Genomic DNA, 19,966 nt, shown 5'->3' with positions numbered 1-19,966 from the left:
TTATAGTGGTTTTGAACAAAACACAGTTTTGTGGTGAGGCAGAAAGAGGATCAGATACCTTAAAAAAGCCTACAACTATGATGAAAAATTTGCTGTGATTATTACTAGTCCTGCTCTACTGGATTTAAACAAACACACACATTGGGGACAATTCAGAGATAAACCTGAGGGCCAATTTGAATAATAATGAGGCATTATTAATTAATAAATTGCATCTTTATGTAGCCATAAATATTTCAGTTTGTGGTGGCACACCGAATTTCAAAAACAAACAGCCACTTCTGCCAGCTGAAGTTTGCATCAGTGGAAAAAAAAGAGATGGAAAGTAGCCATGCAAACTGCGACTTTCATTGCAGTGAAAGCAGTGTTGATTCAAATAAGAGGTGACTCATGAGTAAAGCATTCATCCGGTGCAGAGATGACCTTTTTAAAAGATGCTAATGGGTGGCAAATATCCATGTTGCGTTTGTGTTTGAATGCCAGCTATCTGTGGAAGAGGTATTGGCACTTCTTAATCATTCCAGTGGGGTGGTACATCATCTCAAGGCGATGAGCCTAAACTTGGATCACATCCACATTTACTTTCAGTTACATATGCATAGCACTTCTGCTTTAAGCACAGAGTCAACCATTCAAAGCCAATACAACTCAAGTAAAATTGTAAATATAAGGTGAAAGTGTATTTTAAGGGTCTGAAGTGATGCACAGATATCTGGTGCTGAGAACTTATCCCACAAGTGATTGTCCTCCCAGAACTTTCCCCCAGGCACTCTCCTCTCAGTGCTTTTCTTGCCCAGTTGGAATTCTAGCATGAGAGACTGGGGGTGGAGGAAGCGTGTAGGGACAGGCCACAAGGGAAAGGACAGGCGAAAGACAGGCAAGTGTATCAGCCCAACCCCCACCATTTTTGGCCCCGTCAACTGCCCCCCCCCCCCCCGCACATAGGGTCTCCATTTGAAAATGTGGGCCTGCTGGCCTCATACATGATTATAGAGAATATTCCTTACCTGGCTTCTGGTAGATTTCTGGTGAAAATGACTTTCACATTGTTCCAATCGACTATGATTGCTTTTAATTCATCATAATGCAACTGCAACAATTTATTTCCAATATCATTCATAACCTCTAACATAATTTAGAGAGAATAATCAGAAAAAATGCCAAGTGCCCAGACAGGAAACATATATGCAGAGAAAAGAGATAAATCTTTTGAAGTTGCCCTTGCTTCGAGATAGGAAGTAGGAACAGTAGAAATTCTACTAAAAACAAGCAAGCACAGCATCACATACAGGAAACAATTCCCTAAGCAAATCATCTGCACTGAGATTCCAAGGAGGACCAGAATTCCAGGATGATGGAATCACTGGAGGATAAGGATGTGGGTGGGGAGTTACTGCCGTGAAGTCTTTCTCTGTCGATAGGGGAACCCCAGCTATCTCTAAAGCCCGCTATCATGGCATGCCAAAACAAACAAACAAACAACCCCCCTCCCAAAGAAAACCCCACTAGATGAATGATTCTAAAGACTGTCTTTAAGGAGCCAGAGGCATTAACAAGCTTCTCTCTTTGTGCAGGAGGTGCTACTTCAGATTTCACAAGTATCATGAGAAGTCAAAAGAATGGTACCTTGGAGAGCTCAAAAAGTCTTTACTGCAGCATTTCTCGTAGCACAGATCTATCATACAGTGAGAGTGTAAGTGATTAATAAAAGGCTGGTGCATATGAATGATGCTGACAAAAATTTTGCAGGCTCATAAACTGATATTAAACATACCTGATGACAATGTGGTGTTTCTAGGTTTCATAAAGCTTGTTTGCTTTTTGATTTACTGTGGGTGTCTACTTGGGAAACAAGGAGTCCTGTCTTCTTTCACCTTTGATGCATTAATGAACACTCTGTGAAGGGCAGCAAAGGTGTCCATTGAAATCCATTTCATGGAGGTTGGTTTTGAGGAGGGATGAATAAATTGTACCTAAAATAGCTGGATGGGGGAGGAGGGCAGGTGAATCAGGATAACTCCAGAGCCAGTGTTTGGATTCAACTTGAGGAAAGCTGAATTACAAAACTTCCTGATTCAAAGAAATCACTTGTGCAAGGAACTCAGCAATTTCCAACGAGGGATTAGGGATCTATGAAATATCTGTAAGTGACAGCTGATTATGCCATAATTCTGTCTCCCCTGCTGCCATTTTGTCACTGGCTCCATACCTGCACTGCTATTTTGTGACTGGTGGGCCTCAACCATTTTTAGCTTGGTAGATGGAACTTCTGGGGTGCAAAGTTTGAGAAAAAGGGAAAGTTAGGGAAGACATGATAGAAGTGTTCAAAATAATGCACACGAGGAGAAAGCAGAGAGAGAGAGACATTCTTTTCCCTCTCCAGTAACACTCAAACCTGGAGTCATCTCCTGAAACTGATTGGTGAGATGTTTGGGACAGATGAAAGGAAGTACTACTTCATGCAGTGTATAGTTAAACTATGGAATCCACTGCTATGGGAAGTGGTGATGGCTGCCAACCTGAGGGGAAAAAAGGGATTGGACAGATTCACGAGGGAGGAGGCCATCAGTGGTTCTGTGCTAGTTCCTTTACCAGAGGCGGCATGCCTGCAGACGCCAGTTGTTGAGGAGCTGGGCAAGTCACGGTCTTGCATACAGCCTGCCTGAGGGATCCTGTGGGCAGCTGGTTTGCCACCATGTGTATGGAGTGCTGGACTAGATGGGCCTTTGGTGTGATCCAGCATGGCTTTTCTTATGTTCTTACATTCTTCAATCCGGTTTTAGTTCCTCAAGACATTTGTAAGCATTCAGGCTAGTCAGCAATCTGGGGTCTGAAAAGTGAAGAAAGGAGGAGCCCTTGGTTGGGGTACTTTGTCAGGATAGCAGTCACACCGACAGCCTGTGGGCTATCATGGTTCTGGTATTGGACAGGGACGCAGAAGCCCTAGGTAGTGGTCTCACTCAACCATGCAGCTTACTGGGGACTAGCTCACTGACCGAGTCACAGACTCTTAGTTTAGGCTACATCATAGGGTTGTGGTGAAGATGACATGGAGAGGAGGAATATCGTGTATATACTGCTTTGAGCACCTGCTTGGGCAGGGTACATATGTAACAAACAAACACTTTCCTTTGGCAAACTGAATTAAAAATTATTTTTCTTCTACTACCCTCAGGACATAATATGAGATCACATACTATTTCAATTAGTCCAAGAGAAGCAGATTCTTTGTTCTTTTTTGTTTGGTCCTGAAGGATTTCTGTGAGATACGTAACTGCCATGATATCGGGCCATGTTACTCAGACTGCCCATTAGCAACTCTGGCTGGAGCACCAGCTATTCCAATACTGAACAGGGATAGCCTAGCTGCTGTGACTCATGCAGCAGCACCCTCACAACTCGGCCACTGAAGAGCACTCTCTGTGGAAGTGGCCTTGTGCTTGGATTGGAAACTGCTGTTAGTGCAGAAAGCAGCAGCTGGAATGCTCACTTGGGCCCCATAGCAGCTGGGCACCAAACTGCTCCTCTGTTGAGGGGTCAGCACTGGCTGCCAATTCACCACCAAGCAATGTTCAGCTTCCCTTGTTAACATGCACAGGCCAAAATAATTCAGGATTAGGATATCTATCTGAGGGCCTTTCTTGATATGCAGCCCAGTGTTGACCTCTGAGATCTTCATGTTTCTGTGGACAACCACATGTTGGGCATTAGATAAGTGGAGCCAAGTGGAGCTCTGGGTCCGACTAGGAGGCCCCTTCTGACCTGCTGTGTTTCTGTGTTTCTTATTGGTCATTCCATGACCAATAGAATGTCACCAAGTGATAGCAGGAAGGCAGCCCCTCCCCATCGGGGCCCTACCCCCTGGAGTACTCTCCAGTTCAAGGATTAAGAGGCAGAAACTGGCAAGCTGCAAATGGCCCTTGAAAGAAATGTTTTCCCTGACAGGTAATACAAGATGGCCTCGCTTAGTTGCACTGTCTTCTTTGCTGGAATGCTTTTATTATATATTAATTAATATATTATATCATATTATGGTATATTTCTAACATAGCATTAACACCTTAGAGATCTTATTAAGTGATGTAGAGTATACATGAACTATTCTATTCATGTAGATTATGCATGAACTTATACTGGCTATCACTGCTGCCTAAGACATAGCCTGCACACTGTGAAAAATGGACTGAAGCTCAGAGTCCTGCTGCTGCCTTCCCCTCATGGAGAATCATCCCCATGAACCTCAGAGCCTTTGGCATAGGAGCTACTTCCAGCATTCATATGCGGGCCCGGTTTACATGCAAGATTCTGGGCGCACTGGAGGAGAGGCAGTTCAGGGCTCATTTGTGCACTGCACTGCACTTCGTGCAGGCTGGGGCCAGGTTAGAGCCCCCAGTAAGGGAAGCGATGCATTGTTACAGAATTCTCTGTATTTTGCTGCATTTACACACATGTGTTTTTCCAAAGGCTATCATCTAAGCTTAAACATGCCTAAGAATAGACAATGGAACACATTTTAAAATCTGAGATTTCTTATTGTAATCTTAGGTGGATGCTCTTTTGTTCTTTTAGAAGTAAAAGATAACTCAAACTATGCCTATTAGCTGTGCATTTATTTATTTGGGGCATTTCTATCCTGCCCAGTACAAAAGTCTCAGGATGGCGATACTGAACAATACAGTGGCAACATACAAAAATAGGATATAAGTGTCTAATAAAATCAATATTTAAAACGACAATTATTCCTTAAAATATAGGGAAAATAAAAAGGATTTGCTCTGGTGCCAAAATGAATAAAGTGTTGGTGCCAGACACACCACTCTAGGGAGCAGATTCCAGAGCCGAGGTGCCATCAAAGAAAAGTCCCTCCTCCAGGTAGCAGCTCTTCTGATCTCCTTCAAAGAGGGCTCCTGAAGAAGGACCTCAGACAAGGATATTAGGGGATGGCTAGGTTTATGGAAGGAGACGCTCCTTCAGATACTCAGGCCCTAAACCATTTAGGACTTTATCATCATTAGCACTTATTGAGATACTATGTGTATTTCAAAAGCAAGATACTTTTTTGTTTTTTTGTAAAAAATACTCAACTGAGGTTCACTCCAATATTTCAAATCTTCCTCCTCAAAGGATTTGGTGCATTTCATTCAAGAGAACTTTAAGAAGAGAGAGTGCGTCTTCTTCACTAAAGATGCCAAGTCAATGTAAGCAAATTGTCAATTTCTGTACTTTTTGAATGATGTTCCTTACGTTGGGCCTTAGATCATTTTCATACATGATACCAAAAAACATATCTGAGCTGCAAGTGTACCATCTGAAATGTTGTTAATAAAGAAGAGGACCCAGAAAATTTGTACAGCAAACTGATTCATCTGCAATGCAAACTGATCTCAGTTTCACGTGTAAAAACACTTGAAGCTCTGCTCTCATGACCAATTCTGTCAGCTCAAGGATGTTCTCAGCATTCTTAGGAAAGTTTGAGGGATCCTCTTATGCAATCCTCCTTGCTGTGCCATCATGCAAAGTGGTGATCATCCTTCTTGGTACCTCTCTCAACTGAAGATCTTCCGAGCGCATTACCAATGAGCTACTGCTTATGGTGCCATGGGGGTTCATGCTTCCATCTGTGGCAAATTCCCCCAGGGCTTCTTTCGAACAGCACACACAGTTCAGAATTGTGACAACCTGTTTTCTCTTAGACAAAAAAGAGTGTGTCTTTTTCAAAGGCAGCGTCCATCAAGTTTGGAGGAAAGGAGTTTGTTATAGCTGCTACTTTTCACCTCTGCCAGTTGACAGATCAAAGAGGGGATATAAGCAGCTTCTTCCACACTCATCTGTATTACTAGTTTGACAGATGCATAAAAGCAGATCCCAAACTGTGCTTTAGAAAAACTCTAGTTCTACCTAAACAGTATTTGAATTTATCCCACCTCACTCTATTGGTAGTTCTCAATGAATACAAAGAAAGCTCCAGTGTATAAATCTACGAGCAACTTGCTTATATATGAGGGGCATTCAATGTATTCTCGGTATCAGCATGAAGAAAAAGGAGTAATAAATTGAAATAATTTTTATTTTTCAATGTAATCCCCCATAACTTGAATACACTTATTACATCTAGACATTAACTTTTCAATTCCCTGTAAAAAATACCCTTCCTCCATGTCTAAAAAATGTGCGTTAATTGCCGCCTTGAGCTCTTCATCGTCGGAAAATCGCTTTCCACGAAGATCTTTTTTTAAAATTCAGGAATAGATGGTAGTCACTGGGGGCCAGGTCGGGGCTATAGAGTGGGTGGTTTATTTCTTCAAAACCACAGTCTCCCACAGCAGCCTTCGAAACACATGTCATATGAACAGGCGTGTTGTCCTGAAGAAGCAACACACCTGCGGTCAGTTTTCCCCACCTTTTTTCTTTAATTGCTTCTCTTAAATTACACAGAGTGGTTGCATAAGATGCTGTGTTTATGGTTTCACCTTTTTTCGTGTTGTTGTTGTTAGTCACGAAGTTGTGTCTGAACCATCGCGACCCCATGGACAAGATTCCTCCAGGCCTTCCTGTCTTCCACCATCCCCCAGAGTCCACTTAAGCTCACACCAACTGCTTCAGTGACTCCATCCAGCCACCTCATCCTCTGCCGCCCCCTTCTTCTTTTGCCATCTATTGTTCCCAGCATTAGATTCTTCTCCAGGGAGTCCTTCCTTCTCACTAGGTGGCCAAAGTATTTGAGTTTCATCTTCAGTATCTGGCCTTCTAAAGAGCAGTCAGGGTTGATCTCCTCTAGGACTGACCAGTTAGATCGCCTTGCTGTCCAAGGGACTTGCAGGAGTCTCCTCCAGCACCACAATTCAAAGGCCTCAGTACTTCGGCGCTCAGCATTCCTTATGGTCCAACTTTCACAGCCATACATTGCAACTGGGAAAACCATAGCCTTGACTATATGCACTTTTGTTGGCAGGTTGATGTCTCTGCTTTTAGTATGCTATCTAGATTTGTCATAGCTTTCTTCCGCAGGAGCAAGCATCTTTTAATTTTTTGGCTGCAGTCACCGTCTGCGGTGACCTTGGAGCCCAGGAAATTTTTTTCGTGTACTCGATCAATAAAATTCCCTTTAAGTCCCAAACACTGTGGCCATGATTTTTCTGGCTGATGGAGTGACTTTGAATTTCTTCGGAGGGTGAGCACCTTTTTCATGCCACTGCATGGACTCCTGCTTACTTTCAGGGTCATAGTGATGAACCGAAGTTTTATCTCCAGTAACAATCTGGTCGAAAATACTCGATGGATCTTCTCCACAGAGCTCTAAAAACTCCCTACAGCACTCGACTCGCACTTGTTGCTGAGGCGCCATAAGCATTCGCAGCACCCATCTTGCACAGACCTTTGAAAGGTTAAGATGTTCATGAAAAATAGTAAATATGGTACCAATTGATAGGTTTGTCATCTCTGCTAACATTTTGATTTTTATCTTCCAATACAAGTTTCTCAATTTTTTTCACATTTCTTTCGTAGTGGCAGTAACTGGCCCATCCGAGTGAGGGTCGTCTTCAATGCTTTCTCTGCCCCTTTTAAATTCACTTGAACACTTTTGAACAGTAGATAATGAAGGTGCAGAGTCCTGGTAAACGGCCACCATCTCTTCGCGAATGATTTTTTGACTTTTTCCTTGTTTTGTAAGGAACTTAATCACAGCGTGGTGCTCCATTTTCTTCAACATTGTTGTGTCAGTCATCAGGGTCGTCTTTCAGTGAGGATTACTAGGGAACTAATGATCACACTTATTTGAAATTTTGCATGTATACCCTCAGATAGTTTCATTAGCTAATGAAATAATTATATTACCCACATCAATAGCAAAGCATCCCAATACTGAGAATACATTGAACGCCTCTCGTATGTACTGATAAGATTATCATCCCAGCCAATCCTCATTACATCACTCAGGTAGTGCCAGAAGGCAGTCCCTGCAAAAACTTCTTTATCGTGGTTCCAAATGATGTTAGCCATCATATTCTGATAAGACTTTAGAGCACGGTCAGGCAAGGATTAGTTCAAACCTCTGGCAGCAGTTATCTGTCCCTTTCCTGGCAGTCCACTGGACAAAAAGACAGAGAAAGATGCTGGGGGAGGAAGAGAAAAGTGGGCAGTGGAGAAGAGATGATGTTAGGAGGGGGGTGAGTGTGCTCGCTCTTGGCTTTGGTCTGGCCCATGGCAAGCTTTGTCCTCAGAGACTGCAGCCTCAGCGCTGACAGATTACTTCTGACTGAATGCGGTGCCTCACAGGAAAAAAAGCCTGCACCTATACTTAGGAGGAGGTCATCCTATCCTTGCTCAGCAGTCCTTGGTGGTTCACACTCATCGTTAGATGTCTGAATTATTTTGGAAAGCATTTCTCCTTCCTATGACCCCTGCAACCTCCGCCCCAGTGTTATTTCTCATCTCTTATGCATGTTTTGATAGTGACAACCTATGCAAATGTGGATACTCTAAATTACAACATGTAGAAGGGACTCAAGTTAACAATAATGAGAAATGGAATTATAAGAAGCACACTAAAGAATTCCTGACAGATGCCTTTGGGGACATTGAATTTGAAAATATGGACAAGACAGGAAAGGTAAGCCAGTTAAATGCCTTTTCTACTTCTGTGTATAGTGCTGAGATTTTTTTCCTGCTAACCTTTTGAAAAAAAAAGTCAGAAAATGTAGAAATTTATTATCTTTCTATTTTGATATGGTTAGGGTGGATCCTATGCATTTGAAAAAAATGTCCTACAACTCCCAGCATGCCCTAGCCAGCCTGGGGATTCTAGGATTTTTCTCTGTCTAAACATAGGTAGGATTGTTCTTTCTGAGGTATGTGAGAAGCTGTTGGTAAAAATGCTGCATTGACAAGTTTTGGAATAACTGATAGAACAAAAATAAGGAAGATGGAATCAGTAGATGCTTGAAAACAATGTAAAAACTGATCCAAAATGCTTGTTTTCATGCATCTTCACAATATGGAAGCATAAAGGGGGAAATATCAACAAACTGGAAGTGCTCTTAGACATTCTTTATAAACCATTAACAAGAAGGATAAAGGAGGACATCAAGGAGTATATGTGGGCTGGTTCATTAATGTTTGTTAACACTAGTGTTCATTAGCACCAGAACAGGAGTGTTCAATCTAGTGTTTATTAACACGTTAAGTGAAAAGCTGTACTACACAAACTCTGCACAGACAAGGGGATTGTTGTGCAATTAACATTGTATGTATATCATGCCTTGGGTAAAGACAGTAAAGGAGAGATGACACAAGCAGAGGGGGACGGCATTGACAAAATGAGGTACTTACCTTATCACCAAATGGAATATATTTCCTGTCCTAAAAATGATTTTTGTCTCTTTTAAGTATATCCGCTTGTCATGTGACACAGACTCTGAAACACTCTATGAGCTAATGACCCAGCACTGGCATCTGAAAACACCCAACCTCATAATCTCTGTCACAGGAGGAGCGAAAAATTTTGCATTAAAGCCACGTATGCGTAAGATTGTCAGCAGGCTGATCTACATTGCACAGTCTAAAGGTAAAAGTAGGCCTTGTTTTTGCCTTTTTTGCATAGGCAAAAAATGGGCTTCAACAGATTGCCAAGGTATAGAGAAAAGGAAAAGTATAACTTGAATAATGTGCTTTCATTTACACCTGGGTCCCCAGACTTTAGAAACAAATGGAACTGATTTCTTCACTAAGCATTTTTCTACTTAAGTATGTTGAGTCAATATCCATTTATATTTTGGAAACGTAATATAATGTCAAAGTAAACATTACTTAGCAAAAAACTAATGAGGCCTTTCTAAGAACAAATGGTAGGATATAAATCTAATAAATAAATAAATAAATAAATAAAGCACTTTCCTAAATATGCAGTAATCTGTGTGATTAGAAACATAGAATATAGAAACAGAGACCAAGCAAGCCCAGAAGGCCATCTGGTCTTACCTCTGGCTCCAGCCGGCTCTGTTTATGACATGCCTACCATGTGCATGTCCAAATGATTGTGTGTGTGTGTGTGTGTGTGTGTGTGTGTGTACAATCTGACAATGGTTTACATACCTGATCCATTTACATCATGTATTCATATCCAGTCATAAGGATAACCCTGTGGCTGAAAACATGCACTTATATGACCCAGTTCCTAATGTATCTGTTACACTGGAAAAGAATGCAGTAGCAATGTATAGAATTCAAAACATGGAAACGTCCTTCCATATTTCAAATTTCATGAAACAATCTATGTGCTGAAGCTCTTGTTCATTACTTGGTTTTGCATTCCCAATCTGAAGGGGCCTGGATATTCACTGGAGGAACTCATTATGGATTGATGAAGTACATTGGTGAAGTCGTAAGGGACAACACTATCAGTCGGAGTTCTGAAGAGAATGTGGTCGCTATTGGCATAGCTGCTTGGGGAATGATTTCCAACCGTGAAAGTCTGATCAGAAGCTGCGATAGTGAGGTAATACGCTTAAACAACAATTAACATCCTGGAGTTATATAAATCCCCACATGATAGATGAAGGGAAGAATTCCTTGACTAAACTCCCTATGGGGCCAGTTTGCACTACATGAGAGCCAATGACCATGGTGGGTTGCTTTTACCCATAGCTAAGCCACAGCGTGGCCATCAGACAAGCACAGTTAGGCTTGTTTTTTAGGGTGGTGGGTGGTTTCCCTGCAGCATTCTTATCCACTCCTAGCAGGCGAAGTCAGCTAGAGCTGCTTGTTCAGCTCATATCACACAGTGGGGCAGGGCAGGCTGTTGGGGGTGTGAATTGGGGGGGGGGGTGGCAGAAGAGAAGAGGAGGGTGGTGGGAACCATCACAGCAGGACAAAGAGGAGGTGCAGGTGAACAAAATGGGCTTGCCTAACTGGTGTGGTGCTAGAAAAAGGGAGAAAGAGAGTGCAGGGAAGCAGGCAAACTTCTGATGGCTGGAAAACAGCCAGTGAACTCATGAGGCAAGCAGAATGGTTGACTTTTTTGCCCCTCTTGCAAAGGGACTGCCTTTTGGAAAATGATATGTACAAACCATGATCCCAGGTACACATATCTCAACAGCCAAAAGCTTAACAAGAAGCCATGGGTTCTCATCCTGGACTGTTCATGGTTAACATAAGCTGGGTTCCGTAACACAGAATCTGATTATAATAACCCATGATGGATTATTTTATTGTAGGATGTTGGGTAATATGGATTGGGATAATGAGTTCATGTCTGTGCTGGTTCCTGCACTAAGCTCTTGCTTATCAATGTAGTACGCTGGCTTACTGTGATGTATCTGATGACATGATTAGAACTGTATTCCAACTAATAGGTCATCTACAGAACAATTGTGTTACTGCATGGGTTTGGGGCAATTACTCTATCCTTAGAAGTGTGAATTAATAGAAAACTGGACTGGGAAACACCTGGAAGAAAAGTGTGTGTTCACATGAAGCTTCCCTACACTAGGAAATAGTTTAGTTATATGTACAAATTGTGAAGGGAAATGAGACCTACATAATCAAAGTTTGTGATACTAATTCTCATGTAGCTCTTTATAAGATAATTGATGAGAACCTGGAAAAATGTACAGAGGACAGACAGATCACATTTGTTTTTCAAAGTTCAAAAAAGAGAATGTGTAAAATTTCAGGTAGCAAAACTTATTCGGAGCTAGAAGTATAAGTTAAAAGTAAATAATTTGTTCATATAATTTCTAGACATATTATTCAGCACACTACATCATGGATGACCTCAAGAGGGACCCATTGTACTGTCTGGATAATAATCATACTCATCTAATTCTGGTCGATAATGGCACTCATGGATACCCAGCTGTAGAGGCCAAGCTGCGAACTCAATTAGAAAAATATATTTCAGAACGCATTATTCCAGGTCAGTGTCTAACTGTAGTTAAGGCACTCTTTAAAATTAAGAATTCTGATTTGTGTTGGATGTTAAAGGAATCCTTGTGGGTGAATAAACTTGTAAAATGCCTTAAGATATCTGATGCTTAAAAGGCTATCTATGAATAGGTTAACTAAGCAAATCAATAGATAAAGTATTCTTATGTGAGAAAGTACAGTGGTACCTCGGCTCACGAATGCCTCAGTTCACAATCAAATCGGGTCGCGAACAAAAATTTCATAAAAAATTTGACTCAGGTCATTAACTCCACATTGGGTGGAGACCATGATTGCGGCCATTCCCCCCCCCCCCCCCCAGGGGGGGGATGGCCATGATTGTGGTCATGCTTGTGCAGGGAAAACAGGCAAGATCACGGTTGTGCTCGGGGTGGTGGTGGGGAGATGGCTGAGATCGTGCCCATGATCGCACCTGTCTTTCCTGCATGAGCGCAACCACGATCTCGGCCATCTCCCCCCAGCACAATCACACCCATCTCCCCACTAAGCAGGCCCGCAATCACACTCGTCCACCCCCCCCCCCCGGCCTCTGGCCATGATTGGGCTTGTGCGGGGGGGTTGGACACAGTCGTGCTGGGGGGGGGGGGGGAGATGGCCACACTTGTGCTCGGGCTGGGTGTGGGGGGAGATGGCCACAATCTTTGTTGTCCTTTGTCACTTTGCTTCAAATTTTTTTGATTAAAAAAATAGTTACAGAACAGATAAACCTTATTTACATTGAACCTTATGGGGAAATTTGACTTGGCTCACATCCAATTTGGGTCATGACCAGAGTCCTGGAACGGATTAAGTTCATGAGCCAAGGTACCACTGTACTTCTATTTTGATTATATCTGTTAATGCAAAGAATTAATTTGATATTGTTCTTGGAAATATTATTATAATATTATAAATATTACTATTTATAAAGCTCCATCAATATATACAAAGGTTTACAGAACAGTATAGGCAAAAGCATCCAGTTCCTAACCTGAAATGCTCAGAGTCTAAATGTTGACAGAGGGAAGACAACAGGTGCTTCCAAATGAGATTTCTATAAAATAACTGCTCTTTCTCCTTCATACAAGTTCCAGACATCACCACAGGCAAATGAATCCATGAAGTACTGACCAGTGGCACTTAGTGAAACGGCAACATGCTTGGCTTTTAATTTTAATATGGAAATAGGCTCTGTATTAAACATACTTTCATACTCCATTTGTTTGCTATTTCTTTAGAAACACTATGTAGCAAACTCATTTTCATCAACAAAGCTAATTGAGCAGTGGTATTGCAAATACACATGAGCTGGAAGCTATAATTCTGTGGCCATTTTTGGACATTTTCTTCCCCTTGCTGGGTTGATCCCACACAACCTGAAAAATGACAAAGTGCCTCTCTTATAATCTACACCTGCAGCATGTTTCTCCTGATTAAAATAAATGAAATTAAATAGAAATTGTGGATTTAGGTTTTCTTCTTGAAACATTTGTCTTAATGTTAGGTCAAGAATGCCTAACACTAAAGAATACGGCATTTAATACTCTTGTCTTAATGCACACTTGCTATCTTAAACATCAAAACCATATTCCACTTGTAGAAATCTTCTGGAAAGAATGTTATAAATATTTTGGGATTTGGCCTTATCTGTCTATTTTAAGTGATTTAGTAGAGCGGTCCTGGGCTCCCTGAGCCAAAGTCTGTGGGCCACAGGATCCTTTCAAGTCAAAGCTGGAGAAGAGTGCTGACCTCAGGTCCCTTCTCTCACTCCTTTGCAGCCAGGGCAGAAAGAACGAGGGCATGTGTGACCTCAGAGGAGGGCTCAAGGTGGCATTCTGGGGTGGGATGGGGAGAAGACTGCGACTGTTAGGACAAAAGGTCGTGCCCAGCATCCCGCCCCTCCTGTCCAAGTTTCCGCAGCCATTTGGCTGACTTGCAGGGTGGAGGAATGCAGAGGTGATGATCATTACTGCACTCCTCCCACCCAGCACAGGATGTCCAGAATCCTCTGATTCTGGAAGCTTGTGGTGTCCTCTAAATGAATGCAAGGCAATGAAACCCAAGCGCACACGGTATATTTGCTCGTTAATTAATAGAGCAATGTAAAGAAAGGAGTCAAGGATAGAATTGGATGAGTCAAAATGTGCTGCTTTTTAAAAATGCTCTTTTACTCATGGAAAAATCCGGTGGATGGATAATTGGCACTTTTTAGAACGGAATGCACACAGTCTCGACAAATAATGAGGCTGAGAATTATAAATGAGGCAAGGCAATTTTGCTACAAAATTGTACCTTTTGGTATCATGACATTTTTGTTTCAGAATCTAATTATGGTGGGAAAATTCCAATTGTGTGTTTTGCTCAAGGAGGAGGAAGAGAGACCCTGAAGGTAAGGCCCTCTGTTAGTCCCCATATATCCCTTCATGGCCCACACATAATGGACAGAATGTTAATATTGGCAGTTTCATTTTTTGTGGAAAGAGCAAGTGTATAAAATCTGAAAGTTCTTGGAATTGATTTGTGTTTTAGGTAAGGAACCTGACTTCTAGGGCAAGAAAGATGTACTAAAAGCAGTCTAGACTCCTCAGGAGAAGTTGTTTCTCCATTCTCTGTATGGTGAAGCAAAAAAAACAAAAACAAAACCCAAAAATCTTATTAGAAAATTTCTTGTCTTAAACTCCAGTATAGCAATGACTGTAAAATATCACTGATAGCACAAATGTGCTGAAACATTGCAGCTTTTTTTGCTGTTGCATCAAAGTCTCAGCCCTCAGTCCCTTTTCACATAAAACAGCCTGACTCTGATGTTCATTTTGGATGTCTGTTCCTTTAATGGTTATTGGTTTTGGGAAAGATTTACCACACTTTAAGTTAGCCTTTAGAGTATGAAAACTAACTTGATATCATATGCTCCAACATATTAAAATGTTGCAGAGCTAAAGTATTAATAGAATATACTTTGATAATATTATTTACCATGGGTATAGACTTATTATGAATCAGGGAAGGTAGATATTTTTCTTTTATTGAACTGACATGTTTCTGAGACGAAGACAGCACTGTCCTCACTCCTTTGGCATTATGACAGAGTTAAGGTGAACCCTTGAATGAAATCATCGATCTACCGGTACACCCTATGGATTTGTATAACGTTTACCGCCATGTGAGTGCGCACAGCATCACAGATTTGAGATTCTAAGTTTTTATCATTAAAAGCAGCAAGCAGCACTGAACAAAGTGACACTTCCTTCTTATTGAATGTGCAATTACCATTTGTACCATTTCTTGTGCTAGATAGAGGCCCGTGCTTTGTTATCAGAAGCTAATGCCTGTTTTCAGAACTTTATTTTATTTTTATGTTAGACTTATGTCCCACCTTTTTTCTTACAACAAACTCAAAGTAGCTGACAACATTCTCCTCCTGCTGCTCTCAGTCTTATCCCCACAACAACAACCTTGTGAGGTAGATTGGGCTGAGAGTCTGTGACTGGCCCAAAGTCACCCAGTTGGCTCCATGGCTGAGTGGGGACTAGAACCCAGATCACCTGAGTCTTGGTCCCATGATCTTAAACACTACACCACACTGGCTCACTCTGATAACTTTATTGCCCAGTACATTCTGATCATTGTCTTAAGTGGATTTATTCCTAATTATCTGTGATGCAGGATTTAAAATTTGCCTTTGTTCTTAAGAAATCAATTATATTTCTTGTACATTGATTTTACACATTCACCATTATTTAAGGGCTTTACTATCAGCAATGTCATAGCGATGCTTAGAATGCATTGTTGTAAAATGAGAGGATGCTTCTTGTTAATTTTATGAAGAACAGCTTGGCTACTTCACTATCTGGTTCAAATGTCTGTGTTGTTTCTTCTTTCTCAATTTTTTATGGTTGATAATACCTTGATTTCCATTTGCAGCAATACTAAAGTGTAGCAGTAGGACAGACTCAGCAAGGATTACCAAGGAAGAGGGGCTCTTCTTTTTGTCTGATATTTTCTCATCAAGCCGTGTGATCTCTGTTCATAGAGTGAGCAAGAAGTGTTCATGTTTCTTTTTTGTATTCCGGTGTGGGATGTGAAGTTTGCTTTACTTCCTGATCCTCCTCCCCCCCCATAGCATGCTGTGGCATTATTTAAAGAGCATTGGGTATTTTGTGGCCTGGAGTCTGGACAACACAGTAATTTTTGTTCGAAGAGTACCATTCTCATTGATTTTTAGTTCACTTTTTGACATTCTACAAAGAGTTAGTGCTGGTGGCAAATACTTTGGGATCATGTCCCATCTTCCCAATAGTTTGAACGTAATTAGAGTTGACTAGATACATTGCTAGGAAGTGCATTTTCAAATTCTAACTTTATAATTTTTCAGCTCTGTAAACCACAATCAGGAGCTGTTCGTAAGCTTACAAATACAGAATCTTGCAAAAATCATAAATGTTATTGAAATCAGCAAACATTTCCATTACGGATAATGGTTTGGAACCATTATTCTGCTAACAGAAACATCCTCGAGCAGATGCTTTTGCTGGCAAAATGAAGGTAGAGGTGATTTTCAGCAATGCCCCTCCCTCTGAGACCCCTACCCCACTTTTCTGCAATCCCCAACCCTCTGGAGCAGGTTTCTGGGGGACTGGTACTGACTGCTGCTTCTGTTCATCCGATGGAAACACTCCACCAGATTAAAAAAAAAAAAACCCTACTGATGTAAGTTCCATTTCATCCCAGTGGATTCTGTTCTGAGGTAAGAAGCATCAGACTTCATGACCTAGTTCCAAAATGAAAGAGAATTTTGCATAAATGTGTGCTCCATAATGCAAAGGGAAGTATTCCATGCCCAAGTGAATGCATATAGCTTCTGGAGGAGTAAAGAAGCACTAAAGTTGGAATCAAGAGTGTGAATTTACCATAACTGCTTGCTTTAGCTTTTTATTTTAATAGCTGCTCCTTACTCTGGTCCAGAGCATGAGGCAACCCTGGAAGAACAGATCCGAAAGACTGATCCACTGTCGTTCTACAGCTTCCTTCCTTAAAAGTAGCCTGTATCTGTGCTTCCAGATGATAACTTGCTTTGTCACTGTAGCAATAAAACAGGAGGCTGAATGGGGGTATTTCCTGAAGCAGTGTGGTTGCTAGCTTTGCGATGATGGCACTGCTGTGTCGTCCAGGCTCATCCTACTGGTCTGCTCTGACAATGATCAGCATCAGGATTAGCTGAACATATTAGGAATTAGTATTCAGCTGCCTCTCTCGTGCAAGAGCTGGGAAAACACCCACCTAGAAATGCCAATGGCTTTGGTTTTATTTGCAGAACTGGAGAGAAGGAATGTTAGATCAGAATGGTTGCTCCTGTGTAAGAGTTTCTTTGTCCTGTTGGTTTCTTCCCTAGGCAATTAACACTGCAGTCAAGAGCAAAATTCCTTGTGTGGTGGTGGAAGGTTCTGGTCAGATTGCAGATGTGATTGCAAGCTTAGTGGAGGCAGAAGGCACACTTACCTCTTCATCTGTCAAAGAGAGATTGCTCAGACACTTGCCTCACACTCTTTCGAGACTCACAGAAGAGGAGACAGAAAGCTGGATCAGATGGGTGAGCAAGAGTAACTTCTTAGTCCTTGTAATAGAAGCCTTGCACACTCTTTTGTTCAGTAATGCAAAGACAAGCCATTGGCTTACTGAAATGCATTGTCCTGGCATAAGAGAATTATTCCACAATTTGCAAGGGTTGGTTTATTAGAGGTTTTGTTATCCAATTGTGAAGATTATTTCTAAGGCCCACATCTCAAACACACACCAGCATTGAAGCAATAGATTTTAGAAAATACCTCTGTGTACAATTGATAAACACTAAAGAGTTTGGCATTCAGAATATTACCTTTATTAAAACTGAATTGCTAGCTTTTGTTTCTTTGTTCTATTAAGGTACTTTATATTTTAATGTTCAATCCAAAAGTATTCCAAGAACAGCTTACACAATAAATGAAACAATTAAAAATGAAAACACTAAAACAACAATAATAATGTCTTAATTTTTCTTTTTAAAAAAGTTTCTCCAAAGCCTTGACATGTTGTTGTTGTTAGTCGCGAAGTCATGTCCGACCCATCGTGACCCCATGGACAACATTCCTCCAGGCCTTCCTGTCCTCCACCATCTCCCAGAGTCCACCTAAGCTCACACCAACTGCCTCAGTGATTCCATCTAGCCACCTCATCCTCTGCTGTCCCCTTCTTCTTTTGCCATCTATTGTTCCCAGCATTAGGCTCTTCTCCAGGGAGTCCTTCCTTCTCACTAGGTGGCCAAAGTATTTGAGTTTCATCTTCCGGATCTGGCGTTCTAAAGAGCAGTCAGGGTTGATCTCCTCTAGGACTGACCGGTTTGATCGCCTTGCAGTCCAAGGGACTTGCAGGAGTCTCCTCCAGCACCACAATTCAACGGCCTCAATCCTTTTGCACTCAGCCTTCCTTATGGTCCAGCTTTCACAGCCATACATTGCAACTGGGAAAACCATAGCCTTGACTATATGCACTTTTGTTGGCAGGGTGATGTATCTGCTTTTTAGTATGCTGTCTAGATTTGCCATAGCTTTCCTCCCCAGGAGCAAGTGTCTTTTAATTTCTTGGCTGCAGTCCCCGTCTGCGGTGATCTTGGAGCCCAGGAAAATAAAATCTGTCACTACCTCCATTTCTTCCCCATCTATTTGCCAGGAAGTGAGAGGACCAGATGCCATGATCTTAGTTTTCTTAATGTTGAGTTTCAAGTCTACTTTTGCACTCACCTCCTTCACCCGCATCAAGAGGCTCTTTAGTTCCTTTTCACTTTCTGCCATGAGAGTGGTATCATCTGCATATCTGAGGTTGTTGATATTTCTCCCAGCAATTTTAATTCCAACTGGTGATTCATCTAGCTCCTCCTTTCTCATGATGTGCTCTTCATATAAGTTGAATAGGCAGGGCTACAGAATACAGCCTTGCCGAACTCCTTTCTCAATTTTGAACCAATCAGTGGTTCCATGTCCAGTTCTCACTTGAGCCGCATATAGGTTTCTCAAGAGACAAATAAGATGGTCAGGTACTGCCATCTCTTTAAGAACTTGCCACAATTTGTTGTGATCCACACAGTCAAAGACTTTAGCATAGTCAATGAAGCAGAAGTAGATGTTTTTCTGGAACTCCCTAGCTTTCTCCATGATCTAGCATATGTTGGCAATTTGATCTCTAGTTCCTCTCCCTCTTCGAAATCCTGCCTGTACTTCTGGTAGTTCTCGGTCCACATACTGCTGGAGTCTAGCTTGTAGGATTTTGACCATAACTTTGCTAGCATGTGAAATGAGTGCAATGGTGTGGTAGTTTGAATGGTGTGGTAGTTTCTTTGGCATTGCCCTTCTTTTGGATCGGAATGTAAACTGACCTTTTCCAATCCTGTGGCCACTGTTGAGTTTTCCAAATTTGCTGGCATATTGAGTGTAGCACTTTTACTGCATCATCTTTTAGGATTTTGAATAGCTCAGCTGGAATACTGCTGCCTCCACTAGCTTTGTTGTTGCTCAGACTTCCTAAGGCCCATTTGACTTCACATTCCAGGATGTCTGGCTCGAGGTCGGTGACCACCCCATTGTGGTTATCAGGGACATTAATCTCTTTCTTGTATACTTCTTCTGTGTAATCTTGCCACCTCTTCTCAATCTCTTCTGCCTCCGTTAGGTCCCTGCCATTTTGGTCCTTTATCATGCCCATCTTTGCATGAAACGTTCCCTTCATATCTCCAATTTTCTTGAAGAGATCTCTGCTCCTCCCTATTCTATTGTTTTCTTCTACTTCTTTGCACTGTTCATTTAAGAAGGCATTCTTATCTCTTCTAGCTATTCTCTGGAATTCTGCATTCAATTGAGCGTATCTTTCTCTTTCTCCCTTGCCTTTCACTTCCCTTCTTTCCTCAGCTATTTGTAAAGCTTCCTCAGACAGCCATTTTGCTTGCTTTCATTTCTTTTTCTTTGGGTTGGTTTTAGTTGCTGCCTCTTGTACAATGTTGCGAACCTCCGTCCAT

General features: G+C 41.6%; 1 protein-coding gene across 1 annotated transcript in view; it reads left to right on the top strand.

Annotated features, from left to right (window-relative positions):
* Positions 1–1,603: 1,603 nt before the first annotated feature.
* TRPM8 (transient receptor potential cation channel subfamily M member 8) overlaps positions 1,604–19,966 on the top strand; it is a 57,225-nt gene continuing 38,862 nt past the window's right edge. The window contains 8 exon segments of the mRNA XM_044431874.1: positions 1,604–1,693; positions 5,125–5,198; positions 8,455–8,611; positions 9,388–9,565; positions 10,323–10,495; positions 11,740–11,914; positions 14,244–14,311; positions 17,315–17,512. Coding sequence (XP_044287809.1) covers positions 1,604–1,693; positions 5,125–5,198; positions 8,455–8,611; positions 9,388–9,565; positions 10,323–10,495; positions 11,740–11,914; positions 14,244–14,311; positions 17,315–17,512 — 1,113 coding nt within the window.

Source organism: Varanus komodoensis, unplaced genomic scaffold, assembly GCF_004798865.1.
Source record: "Varanus komodoensis strain SLA01 unplaced genomic scaffold, ASM479886v1 scaffold23, whole genome shotgun sequence".
Classification (NCBI taxonomy): domain Eukaryota; kingdom Metazoa; phylum Chordata; class Lepidosauria; order Squamata; family Varanidae; genus Varanus; species Varanus komodoensis.
The sequence above is the reverse complement of the archived record's forward strand: the minus strand, read 5'-3'. Positions and strand labels throughout refer to the sequence as shown.